Source organism: Pan paniscus, chromosome 5 (assembly GCF_029289425.2).
Source record: "Pan paniscus chromosome 5, NHGRI_mPanPan1-v2.0_pri, whole genome shotgun sequence".
Classification (NCBI taxonomy): Eukaryota; Metazoa; Chordata; class Mammalia; order Primates; family Hominidae; genus Pan; species Pan paniscus.
The window spans coordinates 51,276,085-51,302,039 of record NC_073254.2 but is presented as its reverse complement, the minus strand read 5'-3'; the positions used below and the strand labels follow the sequence as shown (position 1 = coordinate 51,302,039).

General features: G+C 50.9%; 1 protein-coding gene across 10 annotated transcripts in view; it reads left to right on the top strand.

Annotated features, from left to right (window-relative positions):
• The window catches only part of CPNE5 (copine 5), a 114,431-nt gene that overhangs the window by 6,874 nt on the left and 81,602 nt on the right, over positions 1–25,955 (top strand). For all 10 annotated transcript variants that reach the window (XM_034961988.3, XM_034961989.3, XM_034961985.3 and 7 more), the window contains exons 2-3: positions 10,075–10,115; positions 11,017–11,063. In XM_034961988.3, coding sequence (XP_034817879.1) covers positions 10,075–10,115; positions 11,017–11,063 — 88 coding nt within the window. The remainder of the gene's footprint in view (positions 1–10,074; positions 10,116–11,016; positions 11,064–25,955) is intronic.

Sequence of the window (25,955 nt, the reverse complement as noted above, 5' to 3'; positions counted from 1 at the left end):
AACTCCTATTCCCTCAGACTTCAAGACCTTGAGGGCTTCTTGAGATTGGAGGTTGGGTTCTCCAGGAGGATGGTGGTGGAGGCCTGAGTACCAACTATGGTAGGTGTGACCAAAAGGTAGGCAGTCTCTCCCCAGGGATGGGAGAGGCCTTCCTTGCTAACAGCTGCCTGTGGTTCTGAGCAGCAAACCCAGAACTGGAGGAATCCTTCGGGGGCAGAAACCAGAAAAAGTCACAGGATGGAAGCCAGCCTTCGATGCCATCCAGACCACACGGTAGTAGTTTACCATCCCTCCTTTCCCAGCTCACAGTTCACCCTGTTTAGACTCAAGGCGATACTCGAGATGTTCTACCCTTGGGAAGAAAGGGTAGGGAGGAGGCTGGGGAATTAGGCTGGAAAGCTCTGGGGCAGAGAGGAGTCAGGCTTGGGTAGGAATGATTCAGCTGTAGGTAACAGAAAATCTGACTGATGGTGGCTTAAACCTGATATGCATTTATTTTTCTCAGATCACAATGAATCTGGAGGTAGGTTATATCAGGGCTACTTTGTCAGCTCACTTTATCATCAAGGACCCAGTCGTCTTTGTATTTTGCTATCATCTTAGCAGTAGGCCTCGTTGTTACAAAATGGCTGCCTCTGCTTCAGGCATCACAACTGCATCCAAAGACAGGAAGCTAGGCATGAGGCCAGAGTCCTCTCTCTGAAAAGTTCTTTTTACTGGGAAAGTACAATCCTTTCCAAAGTCTCTCAGCAAACTTTCCTTTCTATTTCAGGGGCCAAAGCTGGGTCTCATGTGCACTCCTAGACTAGGGACAGGGGCCATCTTCCCGGATTTCAGGGAGTCGTCATCAGATCTAAACAATGTGGATTCTGTCAGCAGGAAGAGAGTGGGCAATGTTTGCTGGATGGGCAAACGTGGCATCTATGGGGCCATTTGGAAAGTAAGGAGGCTTTCCAAGAGCCTAGAATTTGCATCTCTGAGGCCTGCTCCTCAGATTTTCCTACGGCCAATGGACAGTGGACAGTGTTAGGTGACTGATTCTCCAAGCACAGCTTGACTGAACCCATGACTGCCTTTCTTTCTGCCTGTTTGCCAGCCAAGAATAAAAAGGCTTAGTGTGATTTCAAATCATTGCGAGGTTCCCTAAGGTCTCTTCTGCTGGCCTCACACAGACCTCACAGTAACAACAGGACAGCTTTATACCTTTGGGTATGGAAGAATCCTGGCCAGGACACTGAAAGTCAGTGCCACTCCTGGCTTATCTTCTCTGGGATCCTGGCCAGATTATTTAAGTTCTCCAACCTCAGTTTCTCCATTTGTAAACTGGTGGAAAATACTGGTCCTGTCCACATCCTCTGTCTTCATTGTTCTGAAGACTAAAGAGATTAAGTCTGTGACATTCTATATAAACTGTAATGTGCTAAATCAGTTTAATCATGGTAATAGGTACCAATAACTGAGCACTACTGACACATTCATTTATTTGATAATTGATATTGATCTTCATTTGCTATTGAGAGGCCTTTTTTTTTTTTTTTTTTGAGATGGCGTCTCACTCTGTCACCCAGCCTGGAGTGCAGTGGCATGATCTCTGCTCACTGCAGCCTCCACCTCCCTGGCCAACATGGTGAAACCCCGTTTCTATTAAAAATACAAAAATTAGCCAGGTGCGGTGGCGGGCGCCTGTAATCCCAGCTACTCGAGAAGCTGAGGCAGGTGAATTGCTTGAACCTGGGAGGCGGAGGTTGCAGTGAGCTGATATTGCACCACTGCACTCCAGCCTGGGTGACAGCAAGACTCTGTCTCAAAATAAAAAATAAAAAGAGTCCGGGTGCGGTGGCTGTAGCCTGTAATCCTGGCACTTAGAAAGGCCAAGATGGGCAGATCACTTGAGGTCAGGAGTTCAAGACCAGTCTGGCCAACATGGCGAAACCACATCTCTACTGAAAATACAAAAATTAGCCGGGTGTGGTGGTATGTGCCTGTAATCCCAGCTACTCTGGAGGCTGAGGCAGGAGAATAGCTTGAACCCAGGAGGCGGAGGTTGCAGTGAGCTGAGATTGCACCACTGCACTCCAGCCTGGGCAACAGAGTGAGATTCCATCTCAAAAAAATAAAAAATAAAATAAATAAAATAAAAAGGATTCTGGTCATCGTGAAGAGAAGGGACTGGTGAAGGGTAGAGAGAGGCAGGCATGGAAGCACATTGCTAGGCAGAAGACTACTGAGGCCTCCAAGTGAGAGATGATACTGATGGTGGCATGGGGAGGAGTGGACAGATTTGGGATATATTTTGAAGTAGAAACATTTAAAACTTGCTGATGGGACAGGAGGGGGAATAAGGGAAAGAGAGGAATTGAGTGTGCTTCCTACGTTTCTGTTTGAAGCTGTTGACTTCATAGCAACTCCACAGGCAGGTATGTGACCCCATGCCCAGATGAGGAAACTGAGATGAAGTACCTTGTCAGGGTCACATGTTGCCAGGTGGGGACTCCAGCTCAGATGCATCTGAGGCCAGAGCTCCTGCTCTTTTCCCTTGGCCATGTAGTGTGAGAGGGACAATTATTACAATAATTAATAACAATAAAAATGCAAATTGCCCCAGGAAGGAGAGCTCTTTAAGCCATGTGAAAATTGCTTTTTAGACCTTGGTGAGGTTGCTTGGCAGGGAAACAGAGCACGCGGGTGAGAACGGGATCTGAAAGGGGAGATGGGTAAGTGCCAGGGGCTAGGTGCCAAGGCTTCTCTCCTCCCAGCTCCCGCCCTGCTTTCCTCGGATTACTTCTGCCTTTTAGGTCTGGGAGCCGGGCAGGAGGACATGGGAAACCCTCCAATTCTCCTCTTCAGTCGTTTGTTTGGGAGCAGCTCCGAGAGGCTGAGGATGGGAAGCAGGACAGTGAGGATAAGACAGAGCATTGCTGGCCCAGATGGGGCTTTGGGAGTCCTTGGCTTTGGTAGTGCAAGCACTCCCCAGGGCACCTTTAAATGAGCTTGAGCTTCAGAGTTCAGAGTTCAAATTTCTGCATGCCTCTTGACAAGCCGGTGACATCAGGCACATCGCTCAGCCTCTGTGGCCTTGCCTATAGAATGGGAGCAAAGTCTACTTTCTGGCGTTGATATGGAGGGTAAATAGAGTGTCACAGGCTAAGTACATAACAAAGGACTTGGCACAGATTATATACTTGTTAGGTGTCATCTCTCTCCCACTCCATTTGCCAGATGTTTATGCAAATTGCTCCATGCAGAAATGGGGTGATGCTGGTCAGTACCTCAGGGGCCTCTGTGGGACCATCAGGATTCCTGTTGGGTTTTTTTTTTTTTTTTTTTTGCAATTCCTACACTCAACTTTTTTTTTTTTTTTTTTTGAGATGGAGCCACACTCTGTCACCCAGGCTGGAATGCAGTGGCGTGATCTCGGCTCACTGCAACCTCTGCTTCCCGGGTTCAAGCGATTCTCCTGCCTCAGCCTCCCGAGTAGCTGGGACTACAGGTGTCTGCCACCATGCCTGGCTAATTTTTGTATTTTTAGGAGAGACAGGGTTTCACCATATTGGTCAGGCTGGTCTCGAACTCCTGACCTCAAGTGATCCACCCACCTTGGCCTCCCAAAGTGCTGGGATTACAGGTGTGAGCCACCGTGCCCAGGCTTCTGTTTCTTTATTTATGTATTTATTTATTTTTGAGACAGGGTCTCGCTCTGACACCAGGCTGGAGTGCAGTGGTGTGATCACGGCTCACTGCAGCCTTGACCTCCTGGGCTCAAGAGATCCTCCCACCCCAGCCTCTTGAGTAGCTGGGACTACAGATACACACCACCACACCCGGCTAATTTTGTTTATTTTTTGTAGAGACAGGGTCTCCGTATGTTGCCCACACTGGTCTCAAACTCCTGGCCTCAAGTGATCCTCCTGCCTCAGCCTCCCAAAGTGTTGGGATTATAGGCATGAGCCACCAAGCCCAGCCAGGATTCCCATTTCTACCTGACCTTGGCTCTCCTGTCCCCACTCTCTCCTCAAGGAAGGCTGTGCAACCAGTCAGCAGTGGTGGGCAAGGGTAGTAGGGCTTGGGTCCTGCTAAAGCCAAGCTTTAGGGAGAAGAGAGGGGAGAATATGGAGCATTCTTAGGTGCCATCTTCATTCTCCACAGGCCTTTGTTGAGCACTTATTGTATGCCAGGCACTGCATTGCAACTTACTATGTGAGTTTAATCTCACAAAACTCCTGGGAGGGGGGGACTGTTATTAGCCCTTCTTTACAAATGGGAATACTGATGCACAGAGAAGCTAAATGACATGCCAGAGGTCATATAGCAAGTAAGGGACAGAGTTGGGTGTTGGATCCAGAGATGAAGCTTGAAGTCTATGCTCTCAATGCCCCCACTTTTCACCCCCAAGGTTGGACGGATGCTTAGGGTGAGTTGTTGGGAAGAAGATACACCATCTTTTCTTGACCTTTTTAGACTCATGAATGTCTTCGGGTAGCTAATGAAAGCTCTCCAGAAGAATGTATCCATATATGTGGTATCCGTATATACCAATATGCCATACTTTGCCTACTGGGGGCCCATGACCTCCATTATGGGTCCTGCCCCAGGAAAATGTTTCTTTCTATGCTGAAGCCAAAGCCTTTGCTCAGTGCATTGATGCAGCACTTCTGGGCTTTGTTTAGAGACAACCAGGGATGCGTGATGGTCAGTTCACCCAGCATCTCAGCTCAAGAGCAAATATGTCTCCTTTCTGGCTGAGGATTCCCTGAGGCAGAGGCTATGTCTCCCGGTCAGACTGGGCTCCCTGAGTGCAGGGTTGTGTCTCCCTCTCGGATGGTACACCCCAGCCTCTACCCATACCTTTCTTTTTTTTTTTTTTTTTGGTTTGTTGTTGTTGTTTTAGAGATGGAATCTCACTGTGTTGCCGAGGCTAGTCTCGAACTCCTGAGCTCAAGTGATCCTCCCTCCTTGGAGTCCCGAGTAGCTAAGACTACATGTGCCCAGCTTCTTTCTTAAGCTCCCCCAGATGGGAGGTGTTACCCTGTGGCCCCTCCTTTAGCACCTGCCAAGGGCTCTCATTTTGCCCTTCCAGTGTTTTCTGTCCTTGCTGGGGCCTTGGAGACTTCTGACCTCACAGCCCAGTGAATGACCATTTTCTCACTGCCACTGAATTGGAAATGATTCCGCAAGGGAAAGCAGGGAGGAAAGGGGCTCTTGGCTCTGCTTCCTGGCCTTGATTTAAGGAACAAAAGAAGCCAAGCTCCAGGCTGCTGTGCAGACAGCGGAAGGGTTGTATGCTCTTTTAGAAAAAAAAAATACGTTTTTCCTGCTAAAAAAAAATTCTCTTTGTGCTCTCCAAAGAAAGAAAGTGGAGAAAAAGTACTTGTGGTCTGGTCTTGTCTGTGCCCTGGTGTCTCGGGCCCTTCCTCAGGGCGGAAGACCCGGTTTCCTCCCCCAGGCTTTTGGCTGTGTGCTTGTGGGCAAGTGACTCATTGCCCCTGGGCCTGGAAGTCCTCAGCGGATCAGGGTGAGGATCAGTGGGGAAGGCGCTTTACCTCGAAGAAACTTCTGGTGCTACACGTGTGTGTGTTGTTGTCTGTGACTTTGCAGCGGGGGAAACTGAGGCCCTAAGAGACGGTGTCTCAACATGTGGTATTTGGACGGCTGCCATCAGAGACATAATAGGGGGATATCTGGCGGCCACTTGTATAAACATGGCTTCTGGAGCCCTGCTTCAGACCTACACAGCCAGACTTGGAACAGAGCCCAAGGAACTGCCATTTTATACCCCGGGGCAGGGGTGAGCCCCAGAAGTGCGAGGCCCATTGTTCACGGGGTGAAGCCACCCGTCCAAAGCCGAGACAGGAGGTTTAGCAGGCCCTGAGGGTTCTGTCTGGACAGGCAGTTAGGGAGAGGGATGGATGGAGGCAAGTGTGGACGAGGTGTGGGATCAGAGGGTGTAGGGCGCAGGGACATAGGCGAGAGGCAGAAGGTCCTCAAGGCTGAGAGTGGGGAATGGAACGGAGGCTGAAGAGGGGCTGAGCTGGGGAAGGGACTCAGCAGGGAGCCCTGGGAGTGTGTTGGGGGCGGGCTTCTTCCTTGGACCTGTGAGGGTGGAGATTGCTTGTGCTGCGCTTGTCACCAAGTGTGCCTGAGCATCCACCGGGAGAGTGACGGCTCCACTCAGCACCGGGCCAACGACAGCTGACCTGTCTGACAAGGCTGACGAGGTCCCAGGTGCTCCACATATCGAATCTCCACAGCAGCCCTGAACTATTTTTACTGTGCCCCACCCCCCACTTTACAGATGGGGAAACTGAGGCACAAGGCGAGCAAACCCAGCTTGTCTGACTGCAGAGCCCATGCACTTAACTACTACATGCCACAGCTGAGAGGAAGTGCAAGGGGCCGTCCCTGAGCTTGACCGTGTGCCACCCAGGTGGGGAGATACGGGCTTCGCTCACCCATCTGGCCATTCTTTTTGGTCGTCCTTCATCCATCCAGCTTGCCAGGCCACTACTCTGACTCAGGTGCTAGGCTGGCCTGTGGCAGGGTGGGAAACCCTGCCATGGAGGCATGCACAGCCAGTGTGAGAGACAGATACACCCATGATTTTGCAACCGATCGTGTACAGAGTATGTAATGGGGTCCTACGAGTCAGAGGGCTGCACACTCCAGGCCAGAGAGAGCTCAGGGGAGAGGAGAGGAAGTAGCTGTCCATCAGTGTCCAGGAAAGGCAAAACTGAGGAAGGACAGGAATAGTCTGGAAGGATGGCAAGAATAATTTCAGCAGAGTGGAGAAGAGAGGGTTTGCTTTATCCTGGGGTGCTGGTTGCCAGGGTGACCCATGTCCCAGGATTCGGTGAGGGTCTTGAGGTCACCAGGCAAGGAGCCAGGTGGCTAGATTCTGTTTCTTAGTCTAGCTGTGTGCCTCTAGCCCAGCTGGGAAGTGGGCAGGACCAGGGAAAGCCCCATCTACTTGTCTTTGAGGATAAGACCTCCCCCTCCCACCGCCCATAACACACGCGCATGCACACACACAAACACGCACACGTATCTAGGCTGATATCCAGGGCCTCACTCTCTTTCTCCCTAGCCGGGATATGACCAGATCCGAGTTCTAGAGCCACACTTGGAGGAGACCCAGACCTTGGAGGAGTTAAACGTTGTCCTTCCGAGTCTCACAGTCCTGATTTGTAAAGGAGTTGGGAAAGGTGACCTCTGAGGTCCTCTCCAGCTTGAACATTCGAGGATTTTATGTCATTGCTGAATTTCATTATAGAATTCAAAGATAAACCTAAAGCGCTTGCTTTAGTAGAGAAGTCCCTCTCCTCCTTATCACTTTCAGCTCCTCACTGTGCCTCAGGTTCCACCACTGTAGAGTCACCTTTGGTCTCAAGGCATTTATCCTTTGTTTAAATCAAGATAGACACCCCTACCCCCAAACTTAGCACACTACAGGATGAGAATGTCGGCCCAGGGAAGTCAGCCCGCCTCGGTGTGAATGACTGTATGTAGAAGTGGTGTCTCACGTGCAGCCCCTGCTGCCTACTTCTCAGAGATGCCTTGTTTATCGTTCATCTGATGCTCTCTGTGGAGGGCTGGGAGGTTTATCAGATGGTTTCTGAAGTGACAGCTGACTGGGAGCAGGTCTGGTCTGGTGGAGGGGCCGGTGGGGGCCAGGAGAGAGGTGGTTGCCTGTGGGGTCAGGGAGGCCCAGTTGGGGGTGGCTGCCTTTGGGGAGTGGCCCCTGGATGTAGAGACTGGAGTTGGGGAGGGGTGAGAGTTCTCCAGGGACTGGTTTCTGAAGCCATTTGGGAATTCCTCTCTTGGGGGCATCTCTAGGAATCTGCTCAGGGACTGGAGCTGGGGGTATTAATGAATGCAATCTGGGGCTTCCCCAGGCACCAGAGGATGCCATGTGTAGGCCTCAGGCTGCTGTTGCGTTTGTCCATCTGTTGATTGATTTTTGGCTCCCACCTTAGGGCGTGGGGCATGAGTGGTAGGGTTGATTATGGGGTCAAGTTGCCCGACAGGCTGTCACTGCTGAGGGCTTTGGTGACAGTGACTCAGGGTAAGGCCTCCTTCTAGACTTTTCTGTCTCTACCACTGCTTGCTGTAGGCCACGGTCGCCCTTTGCCTCTCCCTGGTCTTTCATGTCCCCATCGTGGAGGAGAAAGAGGAACAGATCCTCCTCAGGGCCTCATCTAGCTCTGATATTTGTTTGTTTTGTTTTGTTGTTGTTGCTGCTGCTGTTGTTTTGAAAAAGGCTGGAGTGCAGTGGTGCGATCTCAGCTCACTGCAACCTCCACCTCCCTGTTTCAAGTGATCCTCCTGCCTCAGGCTCCTGAGTAGTTGGGATTACAGGCGCATACCACCATGCCGGGCTAATTTTTGTATTTTTAGTAGAGATGGGTTTCACCATGTTGGCCAGGCTGGTCTCGAACTCCCGACCTCAAGTGATCCACATGCCTCAGCCTCCCAAAGTGCTGGGAATACAGGCATGAGCAGCCACACCCGGCCTAGCTCTGATATTTGAAGTTGGCTTTCAGGAAGCAACACAGACCAGTGTTGACTGTTTCTTTTCTCCAGAAAAGCAGTTCGAGGGGCAGAGGCACCTGTGGGGGGTTGTGGGAGTAGAGAAGGAAGGTGACAAGATCCTTTGGGACCTCCGGAAGGGAGGCGGGACAAGGCTGAGATGGTTGGGAAAAGAACCAAGACTTGAGGGCAGTGTTGGCAGGAGTAGCCGCACAGGCAGGAAGGGCTTGTCTGGCAGCTTACAGGGGAAGCAGGGAAGGGAAGACCTGGTCAGCGTGGGATGTGTTCATGGGTAGGTCTCCTGGCGGCCCCTGGGGCTCAGTCCCTCTGGGACTTCGGAGAGACTGTAGAGCAGAGCTGTCTCCAGGGTGAGTGAAGAAGCTGAGCAGTCAGTCCTCCAGCCCCTTCCTGTTGGTTGAGTGCTGCCTTTTGGGAGCATAAACTTTCTGGCCCTTGCAGACAGCCTGCCCGAGAAAGCCCGCAGGAGAGAAACAGACACAAGAGGAAACCATGTGTGTGTACAGGAACTGTGAGGGCTGAGGGGATCCAGGCAGGGCATCAACAGCCTTCAAGACTGATACTACCGTCTCGTTGTACTGATGAGGAAACAGGCTCAGAGAGGTTGAATGACTTCCCAGCCAGAGACTGCGTTTCCACTGGGCTGTCTTGCTTCCCAATGGCAGCAGGTCGCTGTGAAACGAGGGATACCAGATGTGCAGGATGTAGGCTGCCCATCCTCCCCTCCTCTCCCCTCCACTTCCACATCTGTAAGATGGGACAATACCTGCCTAGGATCAACCTTGCAGGGCAGCATGAGAATCGGGAGCTCATATTTGTAAAACAGCGCACTGCCTGACCCATCGCCGGGGCTCAGTAAATGGGAGCCTTTATTGCATGGAGGCAGGACAAGGGGAGCTTAGCACCTGTTGAAAGACCGTTCTGTCCCCAAACGTTGTGTCCATCATCTTGCTGCTGTGCCGTCCAGTCTGATTATCAGAGCCATGTGGTAGCCCTGGTCTTGACCACAGAAGGACCTTGTCCAAATGAGTCGGCTTCCCCTGGGAGGTGTAATTCATTAATCTATCAGTACAGATGAGACCATCGAATAAACTGGCTGTAAGTAGAGCCTTGAGAAAATGGGAGAGTAGGTGGATATGTTTTGATTGCTTTATCTTATTTTTTTGAGAAGCAGAGAAGTGATTAAAGGAGAGCTTCTAGAAAGGGCTAAGACATTGGGCAGTTTCGGAAATCCCCCGATGGTGAGTGGCTGTGCGACACAGGGCACCAAGACCAGGGCACCTACCCGGAGTGCTTGTGGTGATGATAGGGGTGGGAGGTAGGGAGTTCTGCACACCTTAGGCAGGTGGGCTGAGGAACCTCCAGGGCCTGCCCAGTGCCTGGCTTTTAATGAAGCCTAATAAACGATTGTGGAACTGTTTTGCCTGAGGCCAGGCCAGAGGCAGCCTCTGGGTCTCAGTAACAGCCTGAATCCCCTGAGGTCGCCTCCTCTCAGCTGGCCGTGCTAACCCCTCCTCTCTCCCCCTCTTTCAGGAACCTCCTAGACAAAGACATGTTTTCCAAGTCCGACCCACGTAAGTCCTGCTCCGACAACAAGAACGGTAACAATAGCGACAACGCTATGACTAATTGCAGCGGCAATGCTTGAGCCCTTACTGAGCACTAACCATGTGCCAGGCGCCGTTCAAAGTGTGTCAAGCCTGTTTAATGTTTCTCCCATAGTGTCTGAGAAAGATAATTGTGGAGATTTGACCCTTCCCGGCCTGTACGCTTGTGAAGCCTCAACACAACAGAGCAGGTTGGGAGGGGTTGGAGGTCTGGGGCCACAGGGTCCCAGAGAAACCAGTACGCCTAAGAGCTCCAGTTGGCTGTGACCTGGTGGGATGAGCACTGATTTTGGAGTCCAGGTTCTAGCCTTGAGCAGTGCCACCCAAGCGTGTGACCTGGATGGGTCTTTGGCCTCCTCTGAGCCTGTTTTCCCATCTGTATGTAAAGTGGGGCTGATGATAATCAGAGGCCTCATGAAACTGCTCTGGGCTGTAAAGGAGCAATGCGGATTTCTGATGCTCTCCCCCACCACACCTCTGCTTGTCGTCCATCACACCCACCCGTCTACCTGCCTCACACTTCAGACCTTTGCTGTAGCCTAGAAGGCAATGGTGCCGACCCTTCTCCTAAAGGTTGCCCCTTCCAGGCACACCTAGTCTCCCTTCTCCAACGCAACCCCTCTGAATCGGTGCATCTACAACCCTGTCCAGGCTTGGGGGGCCAGATTCCTGTCCAGGCTTGGGGGGCCAGACTCACTCACCAAGATCTCAGCCACCCCAGGAGACACCCTCTACCCCTACCCAGATCCAACAGTGCTACCCAGGCTGGGTCTGCTGAGGCGCCTGCCCATCCAGGATCCTTTTCATCTGGGACCCCTCCTTCCTCTTGGCCTGAGGTATTAATCCATTGTTTCTCCTCTCCCCGCAGTGTGCGTCATGTATACCCAAGGGATGGAGAACAAGCAGTGGCGGGAGGTAGGTGCAGCTCCTTCCCACACCAGAAACACCAGCCTGTTCCTGTCTGCCTGTCTGTCTCTAATTCGGGAGCAATTTCCCTGACATGTTTCTAACTGCAGCATCCAAGTCCCGCTGAAGGTTAGTAAGGTGTGCAAAGCATGAAGTCCCATCCCTGTTGTTGCATGAACAGACTGAAGATGGAGGGGATGGTTCCTGCCCTCAGGCAGCCCCAGTCTGAGAGGAGACATAGCCCTGTTCTCAGGGAGCCCCAGTCCCAGGGAGACGCAGAAGGAGTCCGTGCCCGTTAAGACCTTGTCTGCTGGCTGGAGGCGTGAGTGCAGCTTCTAGCACCAGGCCTCATCCACAGCAAGCTTCCTTCCCGTGGCTTCTGACTAAGGTGAGCGTGGCTTCAGTGAGGTGATTTCCCTGCTCAGAAAACTTTGTTGACTCCCTTCTGCATTGAATCAAGTCCCGGCTCCAAAACCCACCCTGGCTTCCAAAATCCACCCCAACCCAGGATGACGCCCTTTTCCAGCCTCATCTCATTTCCAGTCCCCTCCCCACCCCCACTCCATGTGCCTTTTGTCCCTTGTAACAGGGAGTAGGGAGAGAGGGCTGACTTGATGGGCCCACTCCAAGAATGGCAGGGACATTTGTGAAGTGAATGGGGTCTCCTAGATACCCTCACTCTATTCCTCACCCCGCGGCCAGAGGGATCTTGTTAAAACCCGGGTCAAATTCTGTCTCTTTTCTGCTCAGAGCCCTCCTGTGGCTCCCATCGTGCAAAAGCACCGTCCCTTCATGGCCTCCCAGTCCCCCCACCTTGTGACTTCCTTTCCCTGCTGACCTAATCTCCTGACGCTGGGCCCCTCCCCACTCCACTCCAGTCACGCGGCCCACCCCCGCCCCAGGGCCTTTTCACCTGCTCTTCCTTTTTCCTGGAATGCTCTTTTCCCACATGGCTTAGTGGCCCTTCCATGGAATGCTCTTTTCCCACATGGCTTAGTAGCCCTTCCATGCTTCCCTAAGGTTTTAATTCAGATGTCACCCTGTGGAGGCCTCCTCTGGCCACCCTATCTAACATTCCAACCTTCCAACACTTCTTATTCCCCTTAACTGGTTTTTATTTTCTCTGTATCACTTCTTCTCATCTCCCATACCCTGGTTTACTTTTTTTTTTCCTTGAGACAGCGTCTTCCTCTGTTGCCTGGGCTGGAATGCAGTGGTGTGATCATGACTCACTGCAGCTTCAAACTCCTGGGCTCAAACGATCCTCCGGCCTCAGCTTCGGGTATTTAGGACTGCAGGCACATGCCACCAAGCCTGGCTAATTAAAAACAATTTTTTTTTCTTTTGTAGATATGAGGTCTCAGCATGTGTCCAGGCTGGTCTGGAACTCCTGGACTCAAGCAATCCTCCTGCCTTTGCCTCCCAAACTGCTGGGATTACAGGCACATGCCACCCTGCCAGGCTACTTATTTATCTTGTTTGTCATGTGTCAGCTCCACAAGGGCAGAGATTTTCATCTGCTTTATTCACTACTACATTCTGAGCACCTAGAACAGTCCAGCACACAGTAGGTGCTTAATACATGGTTGCTTAAAAAATGAATGGATTAGGAATTAGCCAGGCGTGGTGGTGCGTGCCTGTAGTCCCAGCTATTTGGGAGGCTGAGGCAGGAGAATTGCTTGAATCCAGGAGGCAGAGGTTGCAGTGAGCCGAGATCGTACCACTGCACTCCAGCCTGGGCGACAGAGCGAGACTCCATCTCAAAAAAAAAAAAAAAAAGAATGGATTAGGAAAGGAAGCTGGGCCTACAGAGGCTGACAAGGCCGTGGTGGCTGTTGCCACATTACTACCTCTGCCTCCTCGCTCCCTCACTGAGCCCTCACAGGAGAATGTTTTCAGGTGGAAAGAGGAAAGCGGGGAAGGGGAACTGGGTCAGGATGAGGGGTCCGGTCCTGGGAGCCACTAGCTCCTGTTTGAACAACAAAAGGAGCGATCCCTCCTCTCTCTTGGAGAAGAGGGTCTGGCTGAGCAAGGACAAGGTTGAAGTCCAGGAGGTCAGGGGTCGAGGGAGGAATGTTGTTTTCTTCCATGGTGCGAAGTGGGATGTGCTTGCTGAGCGGCGGAGCTGAAGCTGGCTTGCAGGGGCCTTTATGGCTGCCTGAGCTGGCTGGAGATTGCGCTTGCTCCAGGTGATCAGAAGAGGCACCAGAATGGGGGGAAAGGGGATTTGCCTGAAGCTGTGGCCCTATTGGCCTTGGCAGCCTCATCCCATGCCCATCTCCACTGACTCCTGGGAGGGAGGCTGGTGGACTCCTGATAGAGACTCCGCCTGGGGTCTCCACTAAGAGAGGGGTAGGAGGCAGCTGTGAAGAACAGAAGGATGCAGGCTTGTCCCCAGGGTCCAAGGAAAGGGGAAGGGAGGGGAACAGTGCACAAAATGACCAATGACAAGAGCCTGAGGGTGAGGAGGCCTTCCCAGACTTAATAAAGACTTAATAAAGTCTGAAATCAAGTCTGAGTGACACTTCAGGAACCCAGGCTTTTTTAATGAATTTCCCTTCTTCGTTGGTGGACTGGCCGGAACTGTCTCCCTCTGCCCCCAGTCCCCAGACTTGGTGGGACCAAGAGGTTGAAGGGGGTGAATTTTATTCATGAAACATGTGGGAAGTTCATCTGTAAAACAAATACAAAAAAGAAAGAAAGAAAACATGTGGGGGCCAGGCGCAGTGGCTCATGCCTGTAATCCCAGCACTGTGGGAGGCGGAGACAGGCAGATCACTTGAGGTCACAAGTTCAAGACTAGCCTGGACAACATGGAGAAACCCCATCTCTACTAAAAACACAAAAATTAGCTGGGTGTGGCCCATGCCTGTAGTTCCAGCTACTTGGGAGGCTGAGGCAGGAGAATCGCTTGAACCCAGGAGGTAGAGGTTGCAGTGAGCTGAGATCGCGCCACTGCACTCCAGCCTGGTTGACAGAGCGAGACCCTGTCTCAGAAAAAACAAAAACAAAAACAAAAAAAAATGAGAAATATTTCCACAGGGGCTGGGTTAAAGTTTACTATTCCACCCTGTCCAAGAGTCTATGCCAATTAAAGCATAAACCAGATTGCTAGGGAAATATTTAGCCTGCTTAAGTGAACTAATGACTTTTGAGGCCTTTTGGCTGTGCTTCATAAAAACCAGGAATGTGTTCATGTCCTCGTGATTCATGAAGGAAAGTGTGGAAGGGCTCTTCAGAAGGGCACTCTTTGGTGAGCCATTAATTACATTCTGTAATTGAGAGTTGTCTTCATTTGGTTGAGGGTTTCTGATTGTCCAAGTCACATATTGTTACTACACCCGCCGCAGGGTGGAGTAGAGGGAAGACAGGTGGCCTTGGTGTGGAATACACCTGTGCTTGCTCCTGGCTCCAGCCCTTTCTGGAGGTGGGGCCTAGAGCAAGTTACTTAACCTCTCTGCACCTCAGTTTCCACATCTGGCGTCTGAGGGTAAATCCTACCTTATAGGCCTGCGGTGAGGGTGAAACGAGATGACGGAAGTAAAGTGCCTTGGTGCATGGTCAGTGCTTAGTAAATATTCATTATACAGCACCATCCAAAGTGTTTGGGGCCTTCCTGGTCACTCTTCCCATCTCAGTTAATATTTGCAACAGGAAGCATTTATGAAGTGCCAGGCGCTGGGGAAAATAGGGAGATGGGTCAAAAGAACAGAGCATCACCAAATGTGTGAATTGGAACTAGAGTTGCAGCCTGGAGGGGAGATGCATGTGGATGAACAATCCTAACGGGAAACGACGAGAAGGGAAGTATGGATGGAAGAAAATGGGAGTTCAGGGGAGGGAAAGTCGCAGCCAGAAGGCCACATTCAACTAAGGCATTTTGACAGGTCATTTGGATTTTTTTAAATGGAATTTGAGCCCAAACACAAGCCATTTGCCTGGGGTGCATGATGTGGAACAGAGGAGATATGGGTTGGAAGGAACTTTCAGGATCATCTGGCTCAACCTCCTCATCCTACAGACGGGGGCAGGACTGGCCTCAGTCTGTGGAGGAGCTGAGTTGAGCTGGGTTTCAGGTTTCAGTGACATGCGAAGACATAACCCAGGGGCCCAGTAGCATCCTGCACTGTTGAGGGATGTAATAAAGGGGTGGATGGGGTTCAAGGAAATCAATGAAAGATGGTGAGTCTCAAGGGTAGCAATAGGAGGGAGCCATTACTACTCCAGGCCTTGGGAGGAAGGGGAGTCCTGGTTTCTAGAACCCCAAGGGACTTCCAAACAGGACCAGGAGCCCCACTGGAGGGACAGAGTCAACTCAGGCAACCTCAGTCTCTTCCCGTCCTCCTATCTCCTGCTGGTGCCTCCCATTGGTGGAACCTCAGTAGGAGACCTAGGGCCAACAGACCATTGGGGCAGTCAACTTGGGTCAGTCTTCCTGGGCACAGAGCAGTGTGGGGAAAGGCTGGGAGTAGAAGCAGAGGGGCCAACGGGGGCTGTCCAGCACAGACAGAGGAGCATGGCTGGTGTTCAGGATGTGAGGCTGGCAAGATACAGGAAGAGTCAATACAGGGAGTTCATGGATGTCAGGCTGAGGACAGCTGGAGTTGTAGAGTGAGAATGTCAGAGCAGAAGGGTCCGTAGAGATCAAGGAGGCTGACCTCATTTATGAGAGGTGAGCAGGACCCGTGCCCAGACTCCAGGAGTGAAGATGGCAGAGCTCAGCCACATGGGCCACCCCTAGGGCACATGCTGTTTCACAGAGCTTTATTTATTCATTTATTTTTGAGTAGAGTTTCACCCTTTTTGCCTGGGCTGGAGTGCAATGGCATGATCTCGGCTCACTACAACCTCTGCCTCCCAGGTTCAAATGATATTCCTGTCTCAGCCTCCCCAGTAGCTGGGATTACAGGCATGCACCACCACGCCCAGCTAATTTTGTATTTTTAGTAGAGACAGGGTTTCACCATGTTGGCCAGGCTGGTTTTGAACTCCTGACTTCAGATGATCCATCCGCCTCAGCCTCCCTAAGTGCTGGGATTATAGGCGTGAGCCACTGCACCCGGCCTTCACACAGCTTTTTCTGGAGAAAGGAAGATGCATCTAAACATACTGGGGATAGCTTAGCCGACATGGCAAGACCCGTCCCTACTGAAAATCTAAAAATTAGACAGGCATGGTGACCCACACCTGTGGTCCCAGATACTTGGGAGGCTGAGGCAGGAGAATCGCTTGAACCCAGGAGACAGAGGTTGCGGTGATCCTAGATTGCGCCACTGCTCTCCAGCCTGGGCAACAGAACGAGACCCTGTCTCGAAAGCAAACAAACAAACATACTGGGGATGGGAGAGGGGCTGTAATTCCTTGCTCGATTCTCTGTGCGAGCCACAGAGGAAAGTATCAGGAATGGAGAGTTAAAGAAAAATCCAGATTGTCTCTATGGAAGTGCCTCTGGGATGGAAGACTGCCCTTGCAAGTAAACAGGAACCAGTTCCCGCCTCTCCTCCGTCTAGTTCATTGCCCTTCAGGAACAAATCACCTCTCTGTTACCAGAATCTTGGCCGAGAAATAATAATCCTGTGGTCAGGGGAAGTCAAGTGCAGGCAGAGCACTTTCTCTGTACGTGGGGTTTGCATGAGGCTGCAGATGAGCCAATCCCGGGAGGGATGAAATCTGCTCTCGTGGCCCCTGGCTGCCGGCTTTCAGCTGGTTTTAACCATTTGGGTCATTTTTATGCCTTCTGAGAAAGCTCCATCTTCCCAGCACCTAAATCTGTCACCACATTTCATGAAAATTGACTCAAGATGTAATTTTAGCCCAGAAAATCAAGCACTGTTTGCATCAAGTCCTGCCAGGGCCTTCTGCATGTCCAGTCAAATGCATTTGTCAGATGAGGCCTGAACTTGATGTCCAAAACCCTGGGTTTTCAGACCAGCTCTGATATTTACTGACTGTGTGACCTGGGTGAGTTATTTATCTTCTCAAGTCTCAGCTTACTAATCTATAAAATGGGGCTAAGAGACCTTCGTGGGTAGACTAACTAAGGCAGGATGGCCAGGTGGGAAGAGTCCCAGAAATGCTCCCACTGGGAAGAGGGACATGATAGGGAACCCCCCTAGGTTTCCCATTTGAAAAGTGGGTATGGAGATCCCTGCCCCTCCCTCACCAGGCAGCTGTCTTGGCTGAGGGCCTCTTGGAAAAGAAATGGGAATCACAGAATCTTAGGGTGTCCAGCAGATCGCCCCATACTACTGCAGTCATTGGCCCCAGCCACCACACCCACATGTCCCTGCCAAAGCACTCAGTCTCTTTTTTGAGGAGAATTAGCCTGTTAAACTTTTCACCAGCAGCTGAAATTGATGGTTCATCTCTAAATATTCTGAATGATCTTCCTCGGGGCAACTTGACATGTGTCTTCACATAACCTCTGTGAGCATGTGTTGGGCACTGTCTTAGTCTGTTCAGGTTGCTATAACAAAAATACCATAAACTGGGTAGCTTATAACCAACAGAAATTTATTTACACAGTTCTGGAGGCCAGGAAGTCCAATATCAAGGCACCAGCAAATTCAATGTCTGGTGAGGGCCAGTTCCATCTTGCTGTGTCCTCACATGGTGGGAGGGATGAACACACTCTAAGCCCATTCATGAGGGCTCTGCCCTCCTGACCTAATCACCTCCCCAAAGTCTCACCTCTGAATACCATCACAATGAAATAAGAATTTCAACGTGAATTTCAGAGGGACACAAACATTCAGACTACAGCAGGCACCTACTATGTGCTGGGGGATGAATGCTGGGGGTGCAAAGGGGGACCAGACACTGCCTACAACCAGAGGAGCTCACTTTCAACCCAGGGAGACGACACCAACCACAGTAATGATAATGGCAAACACATGACAGCAATGTGCCAGACACTGTTCTGTTCTTTTTTTGTTGTTCTTTTTTTTTTTTTTGAGACAGAGTCTTGCTATGTCGCCCAGGCTGGAGTACAATGGCACGATCACTGCTCACTGCAAACTCCACCTCCCGGGTTCAAGTGATTCTCCTGCCTCAGCCTCCTGAGTAGCTGGGATTACAGGCGTGCACCACCACGCCCGACTAATTTTCTATTTTTAGTAGAGATGGGGTTGGTTTCAGGCTGGTCTTGAACTCCTGACCTCCAGTGATCCACCTGCCTTGGCCTCCCAAAGTGCTGGGAATACAGGCGTGAGCCACCGCACCTGGCCATAGACACTGTTCTAAGTACTTTACCTGCATTAACTCAATGAATCCTCACAACAATCCTATGAAGGAGGTGTTATGATTATTATTGGCCCCATTTGACAGAGGAGGAAACTGAGGCTTTTCATATCACTGTTTTCTGTCCCTTTACCAACCTGAGCACCCTCCTGGACAGCATGTGTCCCCGCCATCCCCTTCTGCAGCCCAGAGCATCGTGGGCTGGCTTCCTCCACACAGGGGCTTGCCTTAGATCATCACGCTCCTCCCTGCTGGCCTCTGCATTCTGTGTCTGCTTCTGAGGATTACACGTCTAGCGACACTATCTAGTATGCCACTGATCTTTTGGCAGGTGTTTTTGACTTAATTCGTACTGAGTTTGGGGACTTCTGTGTCTTTCTCCATGAGTTGCTGTCCAAATAGCTTTGCCAATTTCCCTACCTCAGAGTTGGCAATGAGTTTTTGAACCTAAATCTGTGATTTCACATTTATTGCCATCATGTGTCGTTTGTTGGATTCAGTCCGTTGTTACAGTTTATGGAGACCATGTTGAATTACGATCTTGCATTCAGCATCTTGGTTATGCCTCTTGGTCCTGGGTCAGCTGTAGTCCTCACCGACACAGGTGACAAGGAATTGAATGGGATGGAGTACTGCGTTCCTCCACTAGAGATCTTTTCCCAGATTGACTTCAGTTTTTTAATTGACCTTTGGGGTAGGCCGTTCAGCCACCTATGTGCTATATTTTCCCATCTGGTCCCTAAAGACATCATGAATAACAGTCAAATGCATTTGTCAGATGAGGCCTGAACTTGATGCCCAAAACTCTGGGTTTTCATACCAGCTCTGATATTTACTAACTGTGTGACCTAGGTGAGTTATTTATCTTCTCAAGTCTCAGCTTACTAATCGATAAAAAGGGGCTAAGAGACCTTTGTGGGTAGACTAACTAAGGTAATGCTTATGAAAATGCCTGGAAATATTAACCGCAGTCTACCATTGACCTGGGCACTCCATCACAGTGGGAGAGGCCACCCTTGGAGATCCTGTGAACTAAGCCAAACTTGGTGGCACTGGAGCTGAGTCTTGAGTGGTGCCATGCATCATTCTGGGGGGCAGGGTGTTGCAGGTGGAGGGAACAGCAAGTGCAAAGGCCCTGAGGTGGGAACAAGCTTACTGCATTTCGAGGACAAAAAGAAGGCTGGTGTAGTTTGAGTGGTGTGAACAATTAAGAAAGTGGACAATACGGTCACAGAGGTCATCAGGTTCAGATCCTGTAGGGCTTCAGAGGCCATATAAAGAGTTCTGATACTGATCTAAGTGTGATGCTAAGCTACTTGAGGGTTTTATTTTGTTTTGTTTGAGATGGAGTCTTGCTCCATTGCCCAGGCTGGAGTGCAATGGCTCGATCTCAGCTCACTGAAACCTCTGCCTCCCGGGTTCAAGTGATTCTCCTGCCTCACCCTCCCAAGTAGCTGGGACTACAGGCATGCGCCACCATGCCTGGCTAATTTTTATATTTTTAGTAGAGGCAGAGTTTCACCATGTTGAGCAGGCTGGTCTTGAACTCCTGACCTCAGGTGATCCTCCCTCCTAAACCTCCCAAAATGCTGGGATTACAGGCGTGAGCCACCACACCTGGCCTATTTAAGGGTTTTAAGCAGGGGAGTGATGCAGCCTGGTTTATGTTTCAGAAAGACAGCCCTGGCCACTGTGTGCAGAGTGGACTGCAGGGGAAAGGGCAGAAGCAGGAAGATAATTTGCAGTCTTGTGGAGGTTTTGGAATAAGACTGTGGTGGGCATGAACACAGGGGATCCAGTTCGTTCAATGCCAAGAGTTTAAATCTGAAAAGAAATAACCCTCTGCCTGCCTGACCTTGAGCCCAATTTAGGATCCCTGGTGACCTGGCCTTGGTCATTCCACATAGACCATTATCTAAAGATACAATGGAATGAGTGGACCATCAGCATTGCTAAGGCACAAAGCGGAAGGCAAGCCTCTCTAAGAGGTGGACTCCAAGGCAAGCTTGGGGTAGGCTTTCTGGACTCTCTCCTTTTTGCAGAGAAGTCTGCCTCTGCAAAGAGAGGTCCCTCCTGAGCCTTAGGTCACTTGGAAAGCCTTTAGTGGCCTTTGCTCTTGTCATGCAGCTGAATTTTCAGGGCTCTGACTCCCCGTGATCAGGGTTAGGCAGTCCAGGACCAAAGCTTTACTTTAGGGACTAGATGGGTCTATGGCCACCTACTCATAGTCTTAGGGTCAGGGCTTTAAAACCTGCTTTGACACAGTGAGGTGCTGTCTGGGATGTCCCTTTGAATCCTGACTTTGCCACTTTCCTTAACCTCTCTCTGAGCCTTAGTTTTTTTCATCAATAAAATGGGTTCCCAATGCCTGCTTAGTGGACTGTGGTAGGGACCACATGGCAGAATCACTTAGCAGTGCCTGCCTGTGCTCAGGACCTGTAAATATTCTTTTTATTATTAAACAGTACCATCAGGCAAGCTGTAAAGAGGCTCTATCCCTTTCCTGCCCCTCCTTAAATAAGAGGGTGACTGATATGCCTTCTACCCTGTACAGTCTCCACATCAGCAGCACCCCATTATCTCCCTTGGCCCTCACCACACCCAGATGAGGAAGCAGAGCTCAGAGGGACCCTGGCTTTGCCCAGCAACTCAGCTAGAAAGTGGCAGAGCTGGGATGTGAATGTGGTTTTCCGAGTCGGAGTCCCTGGTCTTCTCCTCTGCCCAGGCCACTGACTTTCAAAGTGGGCTTTTCTTGTTTGTTTGTTTTTGAGACGGAGTCTCACTCTGTCGCCCAGGCTGGAGTGTGGTGACACAATCTCGGCTCACTGCAACCTCCACCTCCTGGGTCCAAGCAATTCTCCTGCCTCAGCCTCCCGAGTAACTAGGATTACAGGCATATGCCACCACCCCCAGCTAATTTTTGTATTTTTAGTAGAGATGGGGTTTCACCATGTTGGCCAGGCTGGTCTCTAATTCCTGAGCTCAGGAGATCCGCCCGCCTCGGCCTCCCAAAGTGCTGGGATTACAGTCATGAGCCACTGCACCCAGCCCAAAGTGTGCTTTTCTATCCCCAGGATTTGAGGGTGGCAGCTCCAGGATCCACCGTGAATGTGTGTGTATCCCCTGCCTCCCTTTCCTCCTTCAAGCAGAGGTGTTCATTATTTCTGTGTAATACATTAGACATGAGCCTGAGATTTCATTTGAAGAAAGGAGTTGGCTTTTCTAATAAACCCTGAGTTCTAGGCCAGGTCCCCTGGTGGCTGATAGATCTATTTGCTTTTCAGTGTTAGTGTCCAGGTGCACTTTACAGTTGTGGCTGAGCTGTTGAAAGTGTGCACTCCAAAGTCAAGTTTAAAAATGGGCCCACCACCTGCCCAGCTGGGGGATCTTGGCCAAGCACTTAGGCTCACAAGCCTACTGTGAGGAGTAAATAAGCTAATTCGTGTAAAGTGCCTGGCCTGCAGAAAAAGCTCAATAATGGCTCTTCTTATAAGAAGCCCTAAGTAAGAAACCAATGCTTTATCTGGAGGAAGGAACCATTGACGGTATCATTTCAGACATCGTGATGCCATTTGGCAGGAGCTATCGATGTTTTGGAGTGAGCTGGGGGACAAGTCCCAGGGCCCCCTCCATGATGCTTGGCTTCCTTTTGGGTGGGGACTGCTCAGGCCCCCCACCCTCTACAGTCAGACCCAGGGCTGGAAGGCTGGGGGTGGGGACAAGGTGGTGGAGAGTGTTTTGTTGGCAGCTTGGCAGCCAGGCTCATTGGTAAAGGGTCATTCCCCCAGGAGCTGGGATGATTGAACAGATTATCTGAAACAATGGCTAATTAGGAACTAAGCTTTTTGGCAGGAAGTCTTTCATTCTAAGCTTGGTAAAGTTTCATACCCTGACCCTGGTCTCTGGGCGAGATAGGGAGGCTTCTCTGACCAGGCCTGAGAACAGGGAGGCCTTTAGAGCCTGGGCTTCCCTAACTCAGGGCCCCTGTCTCCACCTCTGCCCTGCCTTACCTGGAAGCCTTAACAAAACAGGCAGCCATTTGGGAGGTCACCAGGCCTACGAAACGAAAGGTGCCAAGGTCGTGGCTCACTCCCTGTGATTTTAGGCAAGCCCCATCTCTCTCTGGGCCTGGTTTTCCTCACTGCAACGAGGAGGGGTGGCCACAGAATTCTGGACTCCTTCAGTGACAGAACCAGAGAGATCTTTCCAGACCCAAGATGGTGCAGGCCTGGCATGGCCAGATCCTCCGTGCTCCTCCGCCTCCCCAGGCCCTCCTTTCCTGTCCCCAGATCTCAGGCCACTCTTCCCAGCCACTGGGCGCCCCCACCTGGCTCCTATTCCCAGGGCCAGCCTTGGAAAGCACATTCCCTTTTTCCGTTTCTATTTGAGTCAGGTAGCTTTCTGGCCTCTAATTTTAATCCTGGTGAACATGATTCATGAGGGGCCAGGGCTGGGCTCTGCAGCGAGGCTTTTAGAATCCCCAATTAAGGAGCCATCAATAATATATGAAAAGTATTGGGGGATCTACGGCTGGGGAAGGGTGAGCAGCTTGTGAGGTAGACAGCAGTCTGTCAGCTCCAGCCTCCTGTCCCACCGGCACAGCCCCTGGGGGCTTTGCAGCTGGGGGATGGCTCCGAAGCTCAATCCAGCTGTAATTTGTAAAAAGGCAAAAGCTGCCTAAATCCAGGGCCATGAAGATTGTTCAGGCTTGCAGAGAGCCACCCACGCATGCCTGAGGTAGGGGCTGTGGTGAGCACCAGGGATGCTCTGCCTTTCTCACTCCTGAGAGTCCCGGCCCTTCCTCGCCCACCATGGGTTGCCTCTGGGAGGGCTTCTCTGGCCTCCAAGAGCTCCGTTCTTTCATCGGTAAAGTGGAGATGATACTAATTTCATTGTCACGGGGTCATTGGAGGGGGTTAAATGAGATCGTGGATGTGTGGAAGTGTTTCAAAGTTGAGAAGTCAGGATACCAAGCAGAAGGAGGAGGAGGATCGGGTGGAAAGGAGAAACCTGAGCAGGGATGTCCACAGGCTTCTGGGTGAACCAGGGCTCCACTCAGCGCTGGGAGCCCCACTGGCTGGGGAACCCGTCAGCATCCATTTCCTAATGAGCTGTGTGCCCGTGGTCAGAACAGCCCCCCTCCCACCTTCTCTGCCTTTGTTTTCTCATGTGTTAATTGAGAGGATTTGGTTCCTTCCAGCTCTAAAATCAGGTCCTAAGTCAATTTGATTTTTTTTTTTGGTTGTTGTTTTGGCTTTTTGTTGTTGTTGTTTGTTTTTTTGTTTTTGAGACGGCGTCTTGCTCTGTCGCCCAGGCCGGAGTGCAGTGGCACAATCACGGCTCGCTGCAGCCTCAATCTCCTGGGCTCAATTGACCCTTCTGCCTCAGCCTCCCAAGTAGCTGGGACTACAGACGTATGCTTCCATGCCTGGCTAATTTTCTTATTTTTTGTGGAGATGGGATCTCACTATGTTGCCCAGGTTGGTCTCGAACTCCTAGGTTCAAGCGATCCTCCTTCCTCCCAAAGTGCTGGCCCAACTTGTTAACATTTTTAAAAGGAAATCACAGGAGGATTGAGGACTCTTTCTCTCCTCCTCCTCTCTCTCTCTCAATCTCTCTCTCTCTCTGTCTCTCCCTTCCTCTCTCTCTCTCCTCTCTCTCTCTCTGCGTAGGGGCTGCAAGGAGAGGGATAGAGGTTGGGCAGGGTGTTAGGTCAGGGACACTCACATTATGACCTGATCTATGGGTCCACCCAGACCCACAGGGAGTGTTAACAAGGGAGCAGGCACAGTAATCCCAGAAGTTCAGAGACTGCGCTAGGGAGTAGAGAAACTACAGGGATGAAAACTGTCAGACCTAGTCCCAGCCTCCATTCACAGCATAAGCCTCTTACTGATTAGTGACTATATCAACTCTTTATTGATTTGGAGCCAGCCAGCCTGGGTTTGAATCCTGTTCCTATCGCCTGCTAGCTGTGTGACCTTGGGCAAGTCTCTCAATCTCTCTGAGCCTTATCTTAATTTACTTATCTGTAAAGTGGGGATAATAGTTCTGCTTCGGAAGGTTGTTATGAAGCTTAAATGAATGACCTTATGGATAACACTTAGTGCGTGGCACGCAGTAGGGCTCTGTGAGGGTTACTATCAGTATTGGAGACCAGCTCTGCAACAGACACTCCCTGCATGTCCCTTCTGTCCTCCATGTGGAGGAAGGAATGATTTACTCTGTTTTAGCAACAGGGAGGTACACCCTCTCAGGGGGTGTCTCAGGCAGATCGTAAGCAACACAAGGCAGGCCTGGGAGGGTCCTGGGCCCTCCCTGGCCCTGGGCCCCAATGTTCTGCAGCCATGGGCATTTGTGGGGAGTTGACTCACGTGCCGGGAGATGTCCTTGTGCTGTCTGTTGCTGCCTCCCAGCTGGTGGGTGATGAGGAGGAAGAAGGGGCCCAGATTTTAGAAATCTGGAAGCAGGTTGAGCACAGTGGCTCATGCCTGTAATCCCAGCACTTTGGGAGGCCGACGGTTGGGGGTGGATTACCTGAGGTCAGGAGTTCGAGACCAGCCTGGTCAACGTGGCCAAACCCCGCCTCTACTAAAAATACAAAACTTAGCCAGGCGTGGTGGCGGGCACCTGTAATCCCAGCTACTGGGGAGGCTGAGGCAGGAGAATCACTTGAACACAGGAGGCAGAGGTTGCAGTGAGCCAAGATCGCGCCACTGCACTCCAGCCTGGGCAACAAGAGCAAAACTCCTCTCAAAAAAAAAAGAAAAAAGAAAAGAAATCTGGAAGCAACAGAGAGGGCACCTCTTCCTGGGCTGCCTTTCTCTCCACATCCTAGTCCATGATCAGAGGCTGAGTGGGCGACCTCTCTCCTTTACTTTCACTACGTGGCTTCCATGCCCAAGGGCTCCTCCTGCCTTTTGTTTCCTTCCCTGCTGGTGGCCACAGTGAGTTTCTTCTCTAGGCCCCAGGTCTCTAAGAAAACCTTAGGTTTTCTGCGGCCTTTTTTCAACTGAGGCCTGGGGTACTAAGGACCCTGGTGTTGTGGGTAGCCCGTAGGGAGAGTAGGGCCTGGATCCTGATGGAGAAGTCGGTTTGTTCGAGCAAAGGGCCAGCCCTGCATTTGCCTCCAGTCTCACCCCGCGTACAGAAGATATCTAGAGAGCAACCACTGAGAGCTGGGGCTTTCGGGAGACCCCTTTAGATGGAGGACGAAAACCCTCTCAGGTGTGGAAGATGAGCAGAAAGGAGTGAGAGCTGAATAGGAAATGTTAGTGGTAGGACTGAGAGCATCTTAGAGATAAAGCTGAGTTTAAAGGCTTGGGAGATGAACACAGTTCCTGGATGGCTGAACCAGAGTTAGGGATGTAGAAAGAACCAGAGTGTGGGATCACTTATGTACAGAGCACGTTTTATGTCCCAGGCTCTCTTCTAAGTACATTATGTAAATCAAATCATTTAGGCCTCCAACAATCCCATAACATGTAGATAAATTGCCATTCCCATTTTACAGAAAAGGAAACTGAGGCGCAGAGAGGTAAAGGCATTTGCCCAAGGTCACATTACCAGGGAGTAGCAGAGCCAAAATTTGAACCCAGAGGCCTGGCCGCAGACTCTGCACTATTAACGACTTCACTTTACTGCTTTATGTGGGAAACCCTA